General features: G+C 47.1%; 1 protein-coding gene across 2 annotated transcripts in view; it reads left to right on the top strand.

Annotated features, from left to right (window-relative positions):
* Positions 1-4327: 4327 nt before the first annotated feature.
* TBX15 (T-box transcription factor 15) overlaps positions 4328-20870 on the top strand; it is a 104992-nt gene continuing 88449 nt past the window's right edge. The window contains exon 1 of one of the 2 annotated variants that reach the window (XM_016924806.4): positions 4328-5075. In XM_016924806.4, coding sequence (XP_016780295.1) covers positions 4871-5075 — 205 coding nt within the window. In that variant the 5' untranslated portion in view covers positions 4328-4870. The remainder of the gene's footprint in view (positions 5076-20870) is intronic. The other variant, XM_016924810.4, reaches the window with a different exon arrangement.

Below are 20870 nucleotides of genomic sequence, written 5' to 3'. Positions count from 1 at the left end.
TATGCGGGTCCCGCAGCTCTCTGCGACTTAAAGGAGCGACTGGAGGTGCGGCCCGCAAGAGTGGACCCACGCTGCCTCCGCGGAACTGGCCTTGGGCGGGCGTTTCCAGAAATCCACTCCCTCTCCCCATCTCACCACGCCCGAGGGTTCCAGATCAGTTATGCTGTCCCATTTCATGCTCCTGTTTTTTGTTTTGTTTTGTATTGTTTTGCTTTGTTTTGCTTTGGGGGCACCAATTTGGGAAAACATGTGAAAAGTGGAATCGTTGACCTTACATTCCCAGAAGATTCGATCACAGCAATAATAAAATCTCAGATCTGTCCAGCCCCACGGTCGATGACCTTGCCTGCTTTGCTTAGTTGTAAAGTTTTAAGAACACTTTCACTCTGAGGATAAGGAAACTGAGGCATGGGCCATTAATCGACTTGCCGAAGGTCACACAGTTTGGAGGTGAACCAGACCTGGTCACTAGGCTCCAGCTCGCCTTGCAGTCTAGATGGTTTCTTCCCACCCCATAGACGCCTCATAATGTTTTATACCTACCTTGATGGGCGAATTCATTGTAATTCTCTCACCCCCACAGGGTGTCTTACCCACGTGTTTAAGGGCAGCCTAATATGTCCCGCTGGCCAACTATTTTTAACTTTGTTTTCAATTACTCACTCAAAACTCTGAAATCAAAGCCGGCTGGTGGTTCACCTTGGTATTGAGGCATTAGCAGTGGTGTTATTTAAGGTGCTATTCAGTGTGGGGTAATGGGAGGAAAAGACAGGTATGTGGAGGATGTGGGCGCTCCGTTTCTTGGAATGCCTATTTGTGTTTATGACTCTGATCTGTTGTCGCATGACTCTGCTCTTCCTTTGAAAAATCAAAATATCTGGACCTGGTCAGTTGTAGGTGAACAGTTACTGTATTGCCTTTCTCTTTCTAATTTTTCCCCTTCCAAGACTAGGCCTAGACCTCCACCCCTCTGTAAGCCCCTGCAGGTAGCCTGTGAAACCCCAGGGCTCCTCAGACTTCCCAGGTATCCAATAACCTTCGCTTCCTTTTGGGGGACCTGCAGTGGGTAAGTGGGAGGCAGACATCTTGCTTGGTCTTTGTCAATCAGTTTCAGGCCAAAAACAGCCCTGAAATGGAGGGCGAAAAGTTGAAGCCTGTAGCAGGGAAACCTAGGTAGTACCTAGGGAATTAGCCTCATAAACTGCGGACCCCACCCTTACCCATAAAGGTTAAAAGAGAGATAAACTGGGGTAATGAGGAGAGACTTTTAAAGCCCGTTGATGTAATCAGTAGAAGGAAAATTTGTATCACACTTGCAGATTCTTACATGTAATCTCCCAAAGCCTCCCTCAACTGCACACGAGTGTACACCTAAGCACACATATTAAGCCATTCTGCTTACTCTTTCTCCAGATTTTCCTTCCCATCAGCAGAGTCACCCACCAAGGAGTGCATGCTTCTGGGAAAAACCTTACATTAACTCCTATAGAGTTACGGGAGTTTTCACTGCTCCTCCCATTTACTTAGAGGAAACCCCTTATTTTCAAGACTGTTAAAAACCAGCCTGCTTTCATTTGGGTTCGGTTGGTTTTAGTGGCCTAACCTACAATTCCAGGATATGTGTGTCTGTGGAATGGGGGTGGGAGCAGCCTATGTGCAATCTGAAGGAGGGGTGTGGAAACTCTTCTGGCTGACTCCTGACTCTGCGGAGTGCAAGCTTCAGAGAGGATGCAGATGCATGCTGTTGAAACCATTGCTCATTCCTCTATGTATGCCTCTCAGATGCTGCGTCTTTGGACACACAGGAACAATCGGGCCTCTGGACTTGCAATTACGTTCCTGGATAACCAAAAAGTCCTCCTTTTTTTTTTTTTTCCTTTTTTTCTATTTTTGAGAAGACAGGTTCTCACTCTGTCACCGAGTCTGGAGTGTAGTGGTGCAATCTCGGCTCACTTCAGCCTGGACCTCCTGGGCTCAGGTGATCCTCCCCTGTTAGCCTCCTGAGTAGCTGGGACTACAGGCCCACACCACCACACCTGGCTAATTTTTGTATTTTTTGTAGAAATGGGGTTTCTCCATGTTGCCCAGGCTAAGTCCTCCTTTTTGAGAAAATTCCATGGTCTCAGAGAGGGTGAGGCATATGGTGTAACCGCTTCTCAGTCCAAACCAGGCCTGTGAGAGACTGTGAAAGGCAAAAGGCTGCCAGAGAGAGATGGGAGATACCGGCTATGGGGATGAGAAAAGAGCTGGGAAAGTCTAGAGGCCGGCCCCATTGCTACCCCACCAAGCTTGGTAGGGGCAGGCTCCAGCCGCAGGCGGAAAACGCCGGGCGACACCAGAGTTGGGAGGTGAGAGAGAGGCCCCAGCCGCTGGGGAAGGAAATTGCGGGTTCCCGTCTGCCTTGTCTCCAGCTTCTCTGCTGAAGCCCGGTAGCAGTGAATGCGCGCTGACTTTCAGCGACGACTCCTGGAAGCAACGCCAAATGGTGACTGAAGTGGGAGATCCTGCGCCTCTCCATCCGGGCTCCCCAAGTCCTCTGGGCAGAGCTGCAGGAGGCGGGGACCAGTACCCTGCTTCCAGCTCCCCAGAGTTCATGTTCGTGCTCCCTGGGGACCTCCAAGCCTGAGACACAGGCTCCGGGGAGGTCAGGCTTGGCTGAATCACACTCATCCGGTGGCTTTTCCATTGTTCTTTTTGCATTCGCCTGGGATGCTAGCTTCCTGACATCCTGGTTGGATCCTAATTTGGGGCGGGGGTGAAGGAAGAGGGCAAAAGTAGCCTCTTGTCCAAAGAGGCCCAAGGTGAATTCACAACACTGTGGTTGCCTTCAGCACCAGAACACTTCCAACTGTAATAATAAAGACTAGATTTCCCTGGGCCCCTCCGCAGTCCGGCAGAGAATTCGGCGTTTCAGAGGCCTGACAAGTCATCTTTTCTTGCCGCAAGGTGGGAGAGCTGATTCTCCCGGGCCTCGCGAAAACAACAACAAGAAATCTTAACAGGCTGTGGGCCCCCTAACCTAAACTTTCAGGTTTGGAGACTTCTGAGGGCCTGGCTGTCGTCACGACTGGCCTGCTTGGCCTCTCAGTCTGTCCCCCGCCCCCGGGACCCAGCTCTTTCCGGCTTCTTTGCAAAAGGATAGAACCGTCTCGACCAGGGCACTAGGACTGGAAGATCGGGCTGTGTCTAGGCCGCTGTCCGCGAAATCCGAGACGTTTTTTCAGCTTGGCTAGGACCGACTTCGCCGCCGGTTTGAGCTTTCTCTGCACTCGGGGGTCTCCTGCCGTCCTCGACCGGTGGCGTAACTTGGGAAGGGGTGTGGGAATTAAGAATGGCCAGGAGCGTTGGATTTTTTAATTCCTTAGAAATCCATGTTGAATGCAGTCCTTAGAGATCGCAAAAGGCAGGGGGCGGCCAGGGGGGAGATCAGCTGGCCGGGAAAGCCATGGTCTTGAGGTAACGGGATTTGCAGGGAATTTTGAAAAAGCTCCTTCTCTTCTGTTAAAGTTCCTAGCTGTTCTTGCCTGTCACCTCTCCATAGGTTCTCTGCAACAAGAGCCCGGAACAGGCGAAGCGCAGCCCAGCGTTCGGGCCGTAGGGAAAGAGAGTATTTATTTGCGGCGTGAGGGGGCCCAGCTGGAATACGCCTGAGGAGCTCGCCCTAAACCCCGCGCTCCGCCGCCCGCCCCTTGCTCTCAAGGCGCCTGTGTCTCCTTCTCCACCAGGTAGAGCTGGAAGGAGGAAGCGGTCTTTGAATTTTCAGTTACAAGACCCTGGTTAGTAACAGGGCTTTCTGTTTGTTTGTTTGTTTGTTTCCTTTTGCCTTACCCAGATTTGCTTAGAAAACGTTCAGTAGGAACATTAAAACCTGTGTGGCGAAATCCAGGAGGAACCAGAATATTCTAAAGCACCTGGGGCTGACGCGAAATTATCAGAATCGTTTTCTGGCATTTTGGACAGGTTAACATTTTGTCAGAGCCCCAAAATTCCAGATCTGCAACTAAAGTGACTCTGGACTTGCAGTGTCTATGAGACCAGCAGATCTGGAAGAAAAACGTATGGATTTGGGATTTGCAGGAGTTTGTAAAGGCGCAGATCAGACCTCAACTTTCAACTGTCCTACCTCCCTCTTGGAGTAACCCATGGGGAAACCGGGAAGCCAGGGGTTAAAGTCGGCCCAGGAGCATCCAGGGGACGACTGGCGCTGCGCCTTGGCCCGGGCCTCAGTCTCTCCCTTCCTCTCATTGGTTCGCGCTCTCGGAGTTTCTCTTGTTCCCTCCTCGCTATTGGTTGGGGGTTGGCTTTTTTCCCCCTCAGTCTTTTTCTTCCTCCCCCTCCCTCTCCCTCACCCCTCGGACAGGAGCGCACCGCCTGCCCCCTGTTCCTCGGGAAGGGAGGAATTTAGCGGAAAAAAAAGTTTCCCAGAAGTTTGGATCACAGGGAGGACGGGAAGGCAGAGAGGAAGAGAGAGAGAGAGAGGGAGGAGAGAAAAAGAGAGGGAGGGGAGAGAGAGAGAGGAGAGAGAATAATAATAATAACAAAAACAAGATGAAGTTCAGTGGACACAGTCTGTGAGCGCCTACCCCGGTGGGTGGGAAGCAGGACTCGGGCGCTCATGCAGCGAGCGGGCGGCGCTCGGGGCGCTAGTTCCTAGCAGCTGGGCCAGCGTAGGGGCGCAGGTCGGATCCGGCAGAGGAGGGCGGAGGAGGACGCAGGGGGAGGGTGGAGAGACCCGCGAGCCGCAGTCTCAGCCTCGTCCGCCGCGCCTCCGCCTCTCCCGGGCCGGGCCCGGTGGGCGCTCCGAGCTTGAGGGCGCCGGCTGCTCCCTCGGTAGCGGGGGCAAGCGGAGGCAGGGGTGTGGGCGGCTAAAATGAGTGAAAGGAGAAGATCTGCAGTCGCCCTGAGCTCGCGAGCACATGCCTTCTCCGTTGAAGCCTTGATCGGCTCAAATAAAAAACGGAAACTGCGAGACTGGGAGGAGAAGGGGCTGGACCTGTCCATGGAGGCGCTGAGCCCCGCAGGCCCACTCGGAGACACGGAGGACGCGGCGGCACACGGCCTGGAGCCTCACCCGGGTGAGTGCGTCGCAGCCGACCGCGGGAGGCGGGCGGAGAAGGGACGCCGAAGGGCCAGTCGCCGGTCGCGGGTGAGGAGCTAGGCCCTGCCATTGACGCCCTGCCTTGCCCCAACATAGGTTTCTGTTTCTTCGCGCAAATGCCCTGAGCCTCCCTAAATTCACCGGAACCAATTTTGGGGGCTGGACTGAAACTTGCATTTTCGTCGCCAGCCTAAGCAAGGAGTCCTGTTTGTTTGCATTTCTTTTTCTTTTGGGTGGAGAGCGCAGCTTTCTGGGTGTCCGTGGGTGAAGGGCTGCCGGTCCCTGGGATTGGGAGGGGCGCGGGCCGAAGGCAACGGCGGGAGCCGAGATCTAGGACTCGCTTCTGAGAACTCGGGAGGACTGGCGCGGCGTTCTCCAATCCAATACCTCAGTCTCGGGGAATGACCAGTTGTCTCATTTAGCCTTCAACCTCGTCCTTGCCTTTCTCCCACCAACTTTTCGATGGTGGAACATAATTATATTTCTACTCCTTTGGCGTTTACGGAAACAAGAATGGATGTTAGACCCCTTACTCCTTGGGTCACTCTTCAGGGCCCACATCTCTGTGTATTTAGGGTGTGGGTACGATTGATTTGTGTCTCAGATCCTACGGTAACCCATGTATATTATGTGCACGGAACATGTAAAAAGCAGGGGGGATGTCATGTCTGTATTTTAACAGAACCCTAGGAGGGGAGAAGCCAACTTTAACGTTTTGTGTTAAGTGCCAAGATTTCAACTGTGCAAAAACAGCCCGGGGGAACAGCTGTTGTCGGAAGAATCTTGAGTGTGCGCGCGCGCACATAAAACGCTCGCAACTTGGTTTAGCGGTTTCAGAAGCTTTCCAGCCCGGACTTCTAAAACCATGCTGGAAGGTGCTCCTGCTGAACAGCCAGAGCTGGGGAGTAGACCCCGCTTCGCACGCTGACAAGCCCGGGGAGGGGGCAGCGGCCTGCACTGGGATAGAGACGGTCTGGGGCTCAGGAGCTTGGGGATCTCAGCCACAAAGCTGTCCAACTCAGAGGAGGGACAGCTGTCGCTTACATTTTCTCTGTAGGCAGTGACAGTTCAATTTCCATGCTCCGGAGGCTAATAATAATGCGATTAGCGGGTGACCTGCAGAGATAGAGTTTTATGAATTCTCCGTGTTTTTGTGGCCCGTTACGGTATTTGAGTTTAGTGCTGGGGAATTATTTTTATTAGTCGATGAAAAGAAAATTAAAAGGAGATTTATTTCGACCGTCCAAGCCTTTTCGTGTATTTGAATGCAAGTGCTTGTCCACGCGGACCCCTGCGTGGACATTCCAGAAAGGCACCCAGGGCTACTGTGTGTTTCCCTTCGCTGGCCAGACCCTATTTCCTCAGCTCATTTATCTATTGTCAAAATCTCGCGTGGGCCTTCATACAGTTAGAAGTTCTTGCAGGGGTTATGACGCCTTAGAATTTGTAAGGTTCTTTTATTTTCCCCACGGCGGAAAAAACAGAAGTTGTTTAGCTGCGCGTGGCAGACGTCCTGTCCCGGGGAAGTTTTCTCTTGGGAGGCCCCAGTTCGCACGGAGCCCGTCTAGGGCCTTATGTTCAAATGGGCAATATATGGGGTCATAATTACAGATTCAGATCACACTTTGCTCTTTCTGCCGTTCTCCTCAGCCTGAGCTCCATTCAGGAGGCAGAAGAGAGAAAACTTAGGGAATGAGGCAAAAAGAAACCATTCCAGAGCGTGAACCTGGGGAGCTAAGCTCATGAATTCTATTTACTCGCTCCCGCGGGATGGGGGTGGGGTGGAAGATCTAACAGAACTAACTTTATGTAACAGAGTTCGGTTGGTCATTTCCCATTACGTTATCATTTTTTAAAAAAGAAAAAGATGGATATTTGGATTAGAGAAAACGAAATATATTTGTGGGGCAAGTGTCTAGGAGGAAGAAGCTGAAAGCCCAGCACCCTCTGGCTTTCTGCGGAGCTGGGCTACACGCCGGGCCTAGCCTTTTAGTGGGCCGGGGGAATCCTTAAGTTGGAGCCCCCGCAATGGCTAAGCCTTTCTTAACGATTTGCTGATAGGATTACAAAAGATCTTTTAGTAAAAAGGGCGCCGTGGCGTGGAGACGCGGCGGTCCAGGGAGCAGAAGAGGTGGAGCTGTCGGCTCCAGACTCAGGCGATAGCGAAAGGCGCGACCAGGGCTGGGGGTGTTTTTAGGCCTTTCTTTTTCTGTAATACAGCACCCTAACGAACACACACAGGGACACATTTAAAGATGTGTGTATGGAGGAGGAGAATCGCAGGCGACCCTATTGTGCCCAGAGCAGCGTCTCTTCCCGGGTGAGCCTCATTGTTTTAACTCTTTTCTCCTTAGGGCCCAGAAGCCGCTGCGTGGTTCTCCCGCCCTAGGCCGATAACAAACCGGGAATAGGAAAAAAACAAAAAATTGTTTTGGGGGAAGAATGAAACACACACACACACACACACACACACACAAACACACACGCACACGTTCATGCCTAGAGTATTCTCACCATCTCTCATAGCACCGTTTTTTAGTCCGCTCTGCCGGAGCTTCAAAATTCCGCGATCTTTAGACAACCCTAGGGTCAGATTTTAATGTTTAACTTTCATTCAAAGACGAGGCCTTTTGCTTTTTCACAGCCCATTTTTCTTTCCGCGTCTGGACAGAGCTGGCTTTAGTTGGCGCCCGAGCACCCGCAGCCTGGGGCACCAACCTGCAGCAACGGGGGATCAGTCCGGCCTGCGCGTTGTAGGCACTCACTCCACAGAGGAAACTATGTATTTCGAAAGCGTTTCAAAAATTCCACCGAGCCTGGTGGCCCCGAAAAACCCCAAGGCCCGCCAGACTTTGGAGAAGGGTCTGTGAGGTACCCTCACTGTCATACCTACGCCGGCACTCTCAGTCTTTTGGAGAAGCCACTAGGAGTGCCTCAAGACCAGCCTCGGAGGAGCCTGGCTCTCGAGCCTGCTCGCCCCCGCCCTCTCCCAGAGCAACAGAGGAACTTTCGAGCTAGGATCGGCTGGAACAGCTGCTCCGGCTGCGGCCTTGCAAGTATATTGCTGCGGCCTTGCAAGTATATTGCTGCGGCCTTGCAAGTATATTTCAGGCGCTCGGCGGCGCCATCTGCGCTCGGACCTCAGCCCCTGCTCCACCCGGAGTCCTCAGCTAGGGCTTGGGCCTTTCCCGCCAAAATCTTCTGCTAAGTGCTGCCGAAGCCGGGTCTCCCGCGGAGCGAAATAATGTAAACCTTCTGTGGAGGGATTTCCTCCTCCAGAAACTTCGGGCCGGGCCACGCAGCAGCTGCGTTCCAGAGGCCTGGGGAGGTGGTGGCGCGCGCGGGTGGGCACCTAGACAGGCACATCCAAGGACACGCAGGCAGATCGACAGTCCGCGTACACGTGTACACGTGGCAGGTCTCGCATTCTCGCACGCACCCGTCAGCTCAACTGCTAGTGAAATGAGATAGGAAAAGCCCGTGGAGAAAGCGCGGCCGCCCCAGGGCACTTTCTTCTTTGGAGTTATCTAGATCAAGTGGTCACATGAATTAATCTGCCAGTTTATGGTTTGTTTGCTCAAAATAAAACTCAGAGATTTTAATTCTGACATCACCTCTCTACCAACCTCCAACCCCCAATAGGGTAACAGGGTGAACACGGAGGAAGTGACTCTTTACTGACGTTTAAGTAACGAATAAAAAGTGATGAGTTCAAGCCAGCGGGGGAGAATGTGTTTGTGTTTGCGCGGGGCAAGCGCCAGCCAGGGCACAGGCCGGAGCTCAGACCGCAGGGACAGGGTGTTCGGCGAACGCATAGAGTGAGATGCCGGAGGGTCTGCTGGGGTTGAGTCCAGGAACAAGGAACCTTGGTTTGTCTCTGCTGTGCACGCCCCTGCACTGGTGCTGGCCTGGAGGTGCCTGGCTCCGAGGAGTCAAGGGTGAGGCCTGGTGGACTTACGCAAGGCACTCGCTTGTCAGGTTAAAACGGTCTTCCACGGAGGTCACCCTTTTGGTAAGTGACCTTGTGTGAAGGGAAGCGAGAGGGATCTAAGGCCCGAGTTTGTCATGGGCCAGTGAGGATTATTGTTCGCTGAGGGGATGATCGCCAAGGGCCTTTTTCTGCGCACTGATCGGATCTTACTAAATTAGACGCCCTTTGGGTGCGCGGGGCTGGGTTCCCGGGCAGCGGGGATGGTTATGAAGACATTCTATGTAAAACTCCGGCCCCGGCGCGGTGGCACAGTAGAAACCAGTAGGCAAAGGGAAGTAATTGTAACCTGTTCCCACCCAAAGAAATGACCACGGCAAACTGCACTAGGGCAATGGGAAGTTCAGAGAATGGGAAAACCCAGATGTAGAGTTTGGACTGTGATAGGGAGGAAGGTAAAATGTGCTATGGTTTGCATCTCCAAAGGTCCCTTCCCACCCTAGGTTCCCGCGCTTCAGAAGCCAGTAATGATAGACCCAGGGATCACAAGGGGGTGTGCGGGTCTCTCCTTTTGCTGCCACGAAGTGCAGGGCGACCCCTCATCCGCCTCTGGCGTCCACCTCTGCACCTCAGAGACCCGCTGGGGAAGCACAAACCTCATGGGCAGCGAAGGCTTTCCTAGGCAACTTCACACACAGTCTACCGCCGCTGCAATTCTAAATTCAGATCTACTCCCAACTCAACGTTATTTCTTGCTGAGCACTATATTTGGGCTCTGAGCTTGCCACTTTGGGTATCTTGATTTGTATAGGTGAAATTCCCAGAAGGAAGATTTCATGGGGGCAACCTTCATGTAGGGAGGAAGGGAGAATTAAATTTCTTAAACAGGAGTTCAGACTGAAATGATGCTGACACAAATCGTCTGCCATTTTTCTGACACCTCCCATACCAATGACTTCAAATGGTTAAAAATCTTTTAATTATGAAAGAAAATTTGTTTAAAATATCTTTTAATATAGACAGCATGTGAGGAGTGAAGAATGGCATGCAATGCCTAAACTGGGGACCAAAACTAAAAATACTGGGTATTGTGTTTTGTGTTCCCCATTTATTTGTATAATGTGCTTCATGAGTGTAAACATGGAAACGACTTCCTCGTCATTAACCCTCATATTAGGCCACAAGGAGAAAGGGACAACTACATTTTGGCTTAGAAGGCCTAAACATTGTGTTCATCCAGTCCTCTCCTAGGGCATGCAATGCTATTATTGAGTGAAATATTTCCGGTCCATCACAATCGTTCTATTGCCAAAAAAATTATAAGATGAGAGGATCGCTTTGAGATCCTGATTATAGACTCTGGTAGAACTTTATTTCTCACACCCGGGAGAAAAACAATTACCTCTTAAATCTGTGAATTCCTTCTCAGGGTGGCTATAATTTTTTCTTTGTTTTTTGTTTTTTAAAGCAAGGCCGAACTGTACAAATTCCACAGGGATAAAGGACAGATTGGCATGCTATATACCTTTCTCCTTTCTGGAAACAGGACTCCATTCGATTATTATTCTGGGAGTGCAGCTGGTTATTGCTTTCTTAATCTCAAAAGATAAAGTTGTTCAATAGGAGAAAATACTTAAATGATTTTCCCATCTGAGCTTTATGTTTTGACCTTTTGAGATACTTTTCACAAAAGGGAAAACTAAGGAACTGGTGGAATGTGGAATCTCTTTTCCTTACTCTTTCTCATCCGTGTAGTTTATTTTTGCTTTGCTTTTCCTGGTTTCTAGTAAGTCTGGAATTTTATATGTGCATGACTGACATACTCAGGGGTCTGCACTGGGAACAGCAATTAGCAAATTTATAAATTAGGGTCCTGTTTACACTTCTTTGGGGGAAGGATAATCATTAGTTAATTTAAGTGAGGCCCTTGCTCTAAGTGTCAGAGGTGGAAAATGTGATTTAGTAGGGAGGACCCGCTGTGAAATGGGAAAAGGGGAATTCAAGAAACTGGTGAGGACCAATCAACATTTCTTCAGTGCCATTAATGGCTTCACTTTTAGGCAGGATATCTTGCTGACTGCAAAACTGATGATGAGCTTTTGATACCAGAAGTGAAAACAGGCCTTGCAAATGACTACTTTTCATTTTATACTTTTAATATTAGCTAGTGTTTTATATATTTTATAGATAAGTGTATAAAACATATGTTCACAAATGTATGTGCTTATACACAAACTTATGTGTGAACACCATAATATCCCCAGAACACTATATCTACATCAAAATATCAGTTCTGAATGGGATGTAGACAAAATTTGGGACAAGAAACTGCCATTGTGTGTGTGTGTGTGTGTGTGTGTGTTTGTAGCCAGTTTAACAAATTGGGAATGTATAAAATTTGGGAGGCCAAAAGTTTTGTCACCCCTAGGTATCATGGGACGATTCTAAAGCATCCCAGTTTTGAAACTTCCAGGTAATGGGCATTTTCATTTAACTTGTAAATAAACTGATGACTGTGACCAAAGTCAGAAGTACCAGTCAAAGCCGGGCTCATGCCTGTAACCCCAGCACTTTGGGAGGCCGAGGCAGGTTGGGGGGGGGGGGATCACGAGGTCAGGAGTTCAAGACCAGCCTGGCCAAGATGGTGAAACCCCATCTCTACTAAAAATACAAATTTTAGCCGGGTGTGGTGGTGCGGGCCTGTAATCCCAGCTACTTGGGAGGCTGAGGCAGGAGAACCGCTTGAACCAGGGAGGCGGAGGTTGCAATGAGCCGAGATCGTGCCACTGCACTCCAACCTGGGTGACAGAGCAAGACTCAGTCTCAAAAAAGATGGAAAAAAAAAAAAGCACCAGTCAAAATACCAGAAATTGAGACTGTACAGATGCTATTTAAAAGAACAGGAGGAGTGGAAATTTTTCTAACTAAATTTGGCATTTAATTTTGTAATTTGTATTAATTTTGGATGGGCAGAATGCTACTTTTTATTCTAAAAAGTGGTTTCATGTTCTTCCATGTAGAAAGTAAACGGAATAACTAAGATAAATCTTAATAATAAAAATGGCTTATAGAAATAACTAGAGAAACATCGTGATTTGGGGAAATTAATTTAAGAACATAAGAAATGCATGTAAAAACGTCCTCTTATTTGTCTTCTTATATTTTCTACAATATAGTTGCCAAGGCTCAAATGAGCTGACAGTTTCCAAAATGTTGCCATACACTTTAGAGGATTAAAAAACAAAAACACAAACCACCCACTACAGATGACGAGTAGAGTTCCCTTGGAAAGGGAACATTAGAGAGGTCATTATTATAGACCTAGCCCGGAGCCTTGGAGTTTTTTTAGCTTTTAGTTCTCAACTGGATGAACCGATTTTCCGAATCCCCTCACCGCTGCGTTCTCTTTACTATCCCACAGCTGGGAGCGTGTAGTTTAAACTCCGGATAGGGTCCGGGAAGCAGTTAACCCCCTTACTTGCCACTCACTTCCCCTCCCCCAATTTTCCTCCACGCACGATGAAAACGTCCAATTCTTCCCCCTCTCCAAGAATTTCAGATCCCGTTTCGCCGCAGAAGGAACTGGGATTGCATCTCTTCTCTTCAACCCATCTCTGGAAAAACAGCGCAGTTTCGGTGACCTTCAGAAGTCAGAATTAGGCCGTGGCCGCGTCTGCCCGCCCTCGGCCCCTCGGCCCGGCCTTGGAGGCGCCGCGGGGCCGGAACGGCGAACGGGTCAGGCGCGGCTTGGCTGCGCGGCTTGGCTGCGAGGCCTCGGTGTGCCAGCCCGAGTTCCTGTTCTCGCGCCTGGGGCTCCGCGCTGGCCCCACCGCCTCGCCTCGCCTCGCCGCATCGCGCCGCGTGCGCCCGGGGTTATCGCGGGGCCTTGGAAACCCGGGACCCGGAACCCTGAGGGATGGCGGCTGTTCTTAGCTCTAATTACATTCTGGAGAAATGTGGGGACCCTGGGCTAACCGGGAAGGCCCTGGTGAAAGACACCCCCCAAAAAACAGAACAGACCAAAACAAAACAAAAACAAATCAGGAACCCGCCAACGACAAACCAGAAATGCAAATAGAACCCAAGGGTCTCACACCTCGCGCCCTGAGGGGAGTTCGAGCTTTTGCTTTCATCAGGCAGAACAAATTTCCGAGGAATCAAACTGACTTCAAACATTAGCAATTAGAAACCAAGAATCCGCTGGCTTGAAGAACTTTTAATCCCTAACCATTTCCAAATGGGTAAATCTAGGGTCAGTATATATCGTAGCTAGTCTGTTAAAAAGGAAAGTCATCCTGTGGGATCGTGACGTGGAGGATCCCTGGGTGCCTAAGAGGCAGGGACTCTGACGCCCAGAAAGCGGGCATTGCCCACCGAGACAAAGAAAAGCAAATGATTGTCCTTCCCTCTGCTCTTGGGGATTAAAAAACAATGAACGAATTCTTTTATTAAAAAAAAAGAAAGAAAAAGAAACCAACCAAGTGTAAAAGCAGAGTGAGAAGTGACTACTAGTAGCTGAAATAACTGCGTTCTTTTAAGAACCCGGCGGGAATGGCTTCCCTTTGGAGGGAAGTCCTGTCCCGATGCATCCTTGCTCCAAAGCTTTAATCTCTCCAGGATACAGGGCTCCGAATTGTAAACCTAGGGGCTAGGTGCCTTGGGTGGTTTAGTTCTTCCACTCTTGCTCCTGAAAAATAAATAACTGATTTTCACAGTGGGGAAGGGCAAACATTTGAGCCAGCAAGAGATTGTGAACACAGCAGTGCCTTCCCTGGGTTCAGAAATGTTTTCTCAATTTAGAAGGTTAATTAATAATTTGATTTTTTTTGGCATCAAAGGGTGGGAGGGGCTATACGTACTATTTAGAAAGAAGGATTTAGTTAAAAAATTAAAGGTATAAACAAACTTGCAAAGGAATACTGAATTGTAAAATATATCAGAAACTTTACTTACTTATGTGGATATATATGTCTTCACTCTCCTGCAAAGCTTTCAACACACACCCTCATGTTCTGTATTATATCCATATTTTTATGGTAGAAAGAGGGCTGAAGGAGCTTAAGTTAGGAGTCCTAGATTCTAGTGCTAGCTTTGAAATTGATGTTGGAACCAGCGATATTTGTTTTAAAACCAGACATATTAATGTTGAAAAAAAGTTTCAAAATTGTTTTATAGCCACTGATGAGGCCTCAGTGCCTCATTTGTGAAGTGAGGGAGACAAGGCTCAAATGACTTCTGAGGCCCCTTTAGCTACAAGATTCTGTGATCCTAACTTTGGTTTTGCTTTTTGAAATATTAACATTTTCTCCTAAAGTACTTTGGTCATCACTTGACCCATCCTTACTTTGTTGGAACGAAGGAATTTTACTGCAGTTGTAGAAATTAACAGCAATAGCAACACAAGGCCAAAAAATAAAAATAAAAGACAGAGAGAGATTTTTAGAGCTAGAATTAAAAGCTTTGGTAAAGTTCTTGAAAAAGTTTTTATATTAATATCACATGTTCAACAGTCCTGGATCAGTGATTTCCAGTCCTTGTGTATGATGTAACCTATTGTTGCTTGCGTGAACGCTGTTGAAAGGGTTCTACGGCATTAGCGAATTTAAAGGAAATGTAAGTTATTTATGCTTTGAACATTTTCTGTGCCATTCTCAGAAATAACTGGGAAAACTCTGGATTTGAAAAATGAGGGTTGAAAAAAGCAACTTCATCACTGGTGAGTTGAATTGGTGGGCTAATAAAAATCAGTTGCCCCCTCATTACTATTTGAGCCTGATGGAAAGCACTAGTAACTATTTTCCATGTCTAGTCTGCTTAAGCCGAGATCTTGATCTGGCAGAGATGTGAGAATGCTAAAAGGATGACTTAGTAACAGGCAAAACGCTTGTCAACAAGATAGATCAGAAGACAGCTTAGCATTCAAGGCCTCTATTCATAGCTGCTGAACTTGAGGGCAGGGTCAGATGCAAAACTGTGCCCAGCATACACCTAGGAGGGTTTCTAGTGTTTCTATCTGTAGGACTTTATTTCCTTACAGACTTCTGCAGGTGGGTTCAAACTCCAGTGATGGCTCCCCACCGTCATCTGATGTCCACATTCTGCACAGCCCCTGTGCAGACTTCTGCAATCATGGAACCTGTGGATTTACTAGTTGTCCTCTGTCGCTACTACCCTATAAACTACTGTAGGCCAATGACCTTGTCCTCATTGTTTTTGTATCTCCAGAACCTAGGACAAGTGGCTGTTACATAGGAAGCACTTAATAAATAACAAAACTATAATAATAACACGATAAGAACAACGATAAGAAACAGCAACATTTATTAAATAGGCACTCTGTGCCAGCTCCTGTGCTATATATATATGTGCATATATATGTGTATATAACAATTATATGTATATCAAAACACTCACAAAATACTCTATCTTATTATCATTTCTATTTGGTGCAATGAATGAATGAATTATACAGTGTAGTGGTTAAAAGCTCAGATTCTTGGGGTCAGACTTCATGTGTCTGAGCCCTGGTTTTAACACTTGCTAGTTGTATGACCTTGGGCAAGTTAGTTAATCACCCTCAACCCTAGTTTCTGCATCTATGAAATTGGAATAATAAATGTGTTCACTAAAGGATTACTTGAGTATTACATGAGATAGTTCACATACAGGAACAAAAGATTTAGCACAAAGCCTATTATTCCTATCAATTGAATTGACAGCGATTACTCACCTTAGTGAGCAGCTTGGATAAGAAATTGTTTGCAAATTATAATCTATAGCAGCCATTGCCCCTCTCCCCCATTCTTTTGCTTTAAATGGAATGTGTGGGACTTGAAGTGGAATCCCCACTTTGTTTATAGCCCACAGTTAGAAACAGTACAGAATTTGAGTACCTGTGGCTAATAAAGATGAAAGGAATTTTGACAGCTCTTGCTATTGAATGTTCCACTGAGGCAAAATGCCAACCTGAGTGAGCATCTGGGGAAGGGGTGGGGAGTAGCTGGCTGGCATACAGTAGGAAGAGGGGGTGAGCAGAAGCCGGGCTGAGGAGACTCAGCCTTACCAACTTCCCCAGGAGCTCCGCTCTGAGAAGACAGGAGGGCCTTTCTGAATGCAGGGAAGTGGAATAACGCAAGCATGTTTCTCTTTGGTTAGTTTTTGATATTTCTTCCCGGAGCTCAGAAATCCCCAAAAACCAGACTTTACCGGATAGGAAATAGAAGGATTCATTCTTTGTCTGTAAAGCCATATTCCAATGTACCCCCAGGATTCTGGGAAAAATCAGCCAGTTGCCCCAGTTAGTTGAAGCTGCAGTAGAGGATTAGTGGGTGTTGCTTGGCTGAATTAAAACAACAACAAGAATAAAAGAAGAAAGAGACTAAATTAAAAGAAAACCTATAACTGAGCTGAATGTCGGGGAAGAGGAATCTGGGAAGTCTTTTTTTAGAGGAACAACAGAAACCCCAGCTCTGTTTTGCCATGTTTACGGCTGGACAACCCACATTTGGCAGCCTTGGTTTGCCCAGTTTTCTTCCTTCTGTAAAACAGAAGCCTGGATTTGATCATTTACTACTTTTTAAAAATTTTTGTTTCACCCTAGACTTTGTTTATGTTATTTCCTGGCAACAGAGGGAGAAGGTGGCTTCCCTAGGAAAGAGGAACAGAGAAGAGATCCTTTCCTCAGCCTCCTTCAAGAAGCCCAGGGCCCTTAAGAAGAAGTGCTGAGGTCCTGACCATCCAGAGGAAAAGGGAGCTGCACTTTCCTTCTGGAAGCCAGGTCTCAGTGTTCAAATTAGACTGTGCCCTATGTTTTATCTCCAAGACAGATGTTACTATACTTCTCCAATTTTCCAAGCATTGTCTTTGCTCAGTGTCCACAACTCTAACCAGCAGTAGCTTTCATGGATTGAGAGCACACTCTGTACCAGGTACTGTGTGGATGGTTTTATTCACATTCTCTCATTGCATCTACCCAATAGGCCTTGAGGAAGGTAATTCTTTCCCCATTTTACCAATGAGGAAATTAAGGCTTAACAGATTAAATAGCTCACCCACAGTTGCACAGTTCCAGTATACTTTAAGTGACCCAGCCAGAATTTAAACTCAGCCCTGCATGGCACCAGAATAATATCCTTAACCACTAGATTATATTGCCTGCCCTGTAGATGATGCTTAAGAGCTCTAGGGAGAATGTTGAACCTTTGTAGGTGGAAATTTATGTTTGCTGCTCACGTTGTCACCAAAACAGAAATTGTTAAATTGTGAATGAGAGAGAGGTTATTTATAGTTTCCAGGTCTTTTCCTTCCTTGCTTGTCATTATTAGTTCCTCTGCTCCTAAGGTGACTTTTCCATACCTGCTAGTAGAGGTCTTTTTGTGGCAGTGATATAGGGTTTTTTTCTAAGCCATGGTCTTTGGAATGGCACACGTGCAGCCTTCCCAACATGACCTGCATTTCTTTGACTTTAATGCACAAAAATCTCAGTGTCTGAAGTGTAGTGACTACATATTGAATTTTATCTAAAACCTCTGCATCCTAAATCTCCTCATGCAGTGAAATTCGGGGGGAAACTTTAACTGTTCTGTTTTACCCATTCCCTTCTCCATTCACAATGGGATGGATGGAATCTCATTGGTAATTGATTCAAAATGGAACAGCTTAGAAACATATCAGTTGCAATGACGGGCAATTCGTGCATTTCTAAGTACTGTTGACTTTTTTCAAACTCAGTAATCACAGCTGAAATCCCTTTGCCATGGATTGAATTTACAAAGGAAGAGATTCTGATTTCCACAGTGGCTTCTTTTTAATGCCCTAGGATTAGGAAACCGCCTTGAGGACCCACGGCAAGTACACCCGCTGTTAGGGTAGAGGTTTTAACTTTAACCTCTGAGTGACTGCTCTGATTCATTTATTTTGTAACAGCTCTATTTAGAGTAGCCTTGTTTGGTATGGTATCAGTTATTTGCAGAAGTCTCTCGTCTCAATGAACACTTACACCCTGTGCTCCATTACTCTTCTAATGCTGTAAGTGGATGAGATGCCAGCAGTGAGTTTCAGAGAACTTAACAGCAGGTTTCATGCTTTGCTGGCACACCTGTTCACTGTCTTTCCATTACTTTTTCTCCACTCCAAGTAACCTTCCTCTCTTAGGAAGTCTGATGTCTCCAACAGGGATTTGAAGAAAATCCAGCCCCCTGCCCCTGTTTTGGTGTGTGGATTTTAGCATTAATGTGTTTCTTGGCTGTTTAGTTGTACAGTCTGTCATATTCCTGTCTGTTGTGCCCAGTGATTAAAAAAATGGCTTTCAGAAGCAAAAAAGAGAAAGATGTAAAATCCATCTCTGTTTTAAAGCTTTGCTTTCTCCTGTTGCCAGCACCACTCTATGCAGGCAACTGATTGATGGGATTTGATACGCTCTTGCAGCAATAGAAGCATATGAATCTCTGGGTCCATTTCCTTTCCTAAGGAACCCATAGAGAGCCAAACTCTTGAAATATAGAATGTGGCAGAGGATGAGATGAACACTGCAATCTTGGGTGATTTACTGGATCTCATCCATCAGATCTATCACATTAGAAATGTAGATTCTGCAAGGTATGCAACCAGCCAGGCCTTGGTCATTTCATTTTCCCTGCAGTGTTCAGAGCACTAGTTGCATGACCAACATTAATCCTGGGAACATTAGATCCCATCTGGTACAACTGTGCGTTACCCAGATTAGACTGTGACAACACAGAGATTTAAGGCATCTCTGTGATATTCTGACTGGGTGGTAGGTACTGCAGGAGGTGCTTCCTGAAGACACAGGCCAATTTGATGGCTCTAGGGGTGAGCAGAGAGTAAACCAAGCCTCAGCCAGTGTGTGTGCGTGTGTGTGTGTGTGTATGTGTGTAGGGGAGTGTTGGGGGCGGTGCTGAGGGGTGTTATGGAGAACTGGGTGTAACAGTTCCCTAGCCTGCGTGGGTGAATTGGTTCCGGATGTTAACATTTTTTCTTTGGGGCTTGACTACATTCTTCTTTTCCTTTGCCAGTCTATTTTCCTGCCCAAATTCTTAGGCTTCCACAGCTGTGTGGCTCATTGCTGGTCAGTGCTGAGACTGAAAAATCTGCTTTATTATAAGGGCAGTTTTTGGGCATGTGTATAGGTTTAGACTTTTGAGAGGTTTTTATTCAGCACCTTTTCTGAATTCTGAGGGCTTTTTTTTTTTTTGCCCATAATCTTGTCAGCTGAGTACTAACCCTGTAGTGTATTGGATGGCCTCTGTTGGGAGATGAGCATGAGTGTGAGTATGAAAGCATGAAAGCAGACAGCCTTCATATACTAGAAGCAGAGAAAGCTGGTTGGTATGGGAAACTAAGACAGTAGATAGAGGCCAAAGAAGTAGCACTGAACTGCAGGGAGGATTCAGGGAGACCTGATTTGAGCAACTCTTCTGGCTGTGACTTTGAACACATGACCTGGGCACACTGTACCTCAGCTGTGTACATGTCAAATGAGGGCAATAATATTGCTGCAGAGTTGTTGTGAGAATTAAATGAGATAACAAATCTAAGGTGCTTGGCATAGTACCTGGTACATACATCATGTCAATTAACGTTTATATCAAATTACCCTTTTCCATCTTAGAATATTCCTGTCATATTTGGTGCAAAATTAGGGAGTGCTCAATATTATCATCTGTCTACCTTGCTCATAATTATACTTTTCATACATTGAGACCACTCAGACACTCTTTAGTGTTTTTATGAGAAACCATTTGGCCGGGCACGGTGGCTCAGGCCTGTAATCCCAGCACTTTGGGAGGCCGAGGCAGGTGGATCATCTGAAGTCAGGAGTTCAAGACCAACCTGGCCAACATGGTGAAATCTCATCTCTACTAAAAATACAAAAATTAGCTGGGTGTGGTGGTGGGCACCCGTAATCCCAGCTACTTGGGAGGCTGAGGGCAGGAGAATCACTTGAACCCGGGAGGCAGAGGTTGCAATGAGCTGAGATTGCGCCGCTACACTCCAGCCTGGATGAAAAGAGTGAGAATCCATCTAAAAAAAAAGAAAAGAAAGGAAAAGAAACCATTTGGAGAGTGTTGGCACAAGATGGTTCCAAACTACCAAACTACCCTCCTCGCCTACTTTTCACTGCTGCCCTATTCACAGCTCCTCTCCACACAGGCTTTTTCTCCTCTTCCATGCCATTATTGCTGCTGTCTGGAGCACCGTTCCTCCTGCTTTTTCCCATAAAATTCTTTCTAAAGAAAGTTTATTCTACTTTCAAGATCTATCTTGAGCACCAAATATGACAGGATCATTTTAAGAAGGAAAAGGGCAATTTGATATAAATGTTAATTGACATGATGTGTAAATCCAAACATATAATGGCTTCAGAACATTACATGTGTCCATGCAGAGCTCATATGTTTGGGTATACTGTAATGGAGGAAAATTCTTGGATGCACCAATTTTACCTTTAACTTGGAGTTGGCTAAAGGGAGCTCTTCTTTTAGGGATGTCTTTTTGGTTTCCTCTCAAAATGGCACCAGGGTATTTCTGTGGTTTTGTGGTCACAAAAGAGCCCCAGTTAAGTATTCTGCAACTCTCAAAAGTGTAGCCAAGATTGTACAAATACAAGGGTCCCCCTTTGGCCATCATCATCAGCTCCTCTTGGAAGGAGGTCTTCACCAAGTAACCTGACTTGACCATTAATCAAGGCTCCTGTCCTGCCTTTATCATTTATAGAATAACTGCCGGCTTTACACTATCAACAGGACAGTAATCTGGTTTTAACCTGTTATTTTCTTGGGAGGATGCACACCTATTTTATTCCTTTTGCCCTATTAGATTGAC

This window comes from Pan troglodytes, chromosome 1 (assembly GCF_028858775.2).
Source record: "Pan troglodytes isolate AG18354 chromosome 1, NHGRI_mPanTro3-v2.0_pri, whole genome shotgun sequence".
NCBI classification, from domain to species: domain Eukaryota; kingdom Metazoa; phylum Chordata; class Mammalia; order Primates; family Hominidae; genus Pan; species Pan troglodytes.
Note: the sequence above shows the minus strand (reverse complement) of the source record. Positions and strands in the feature narration are given on the sequence as shown.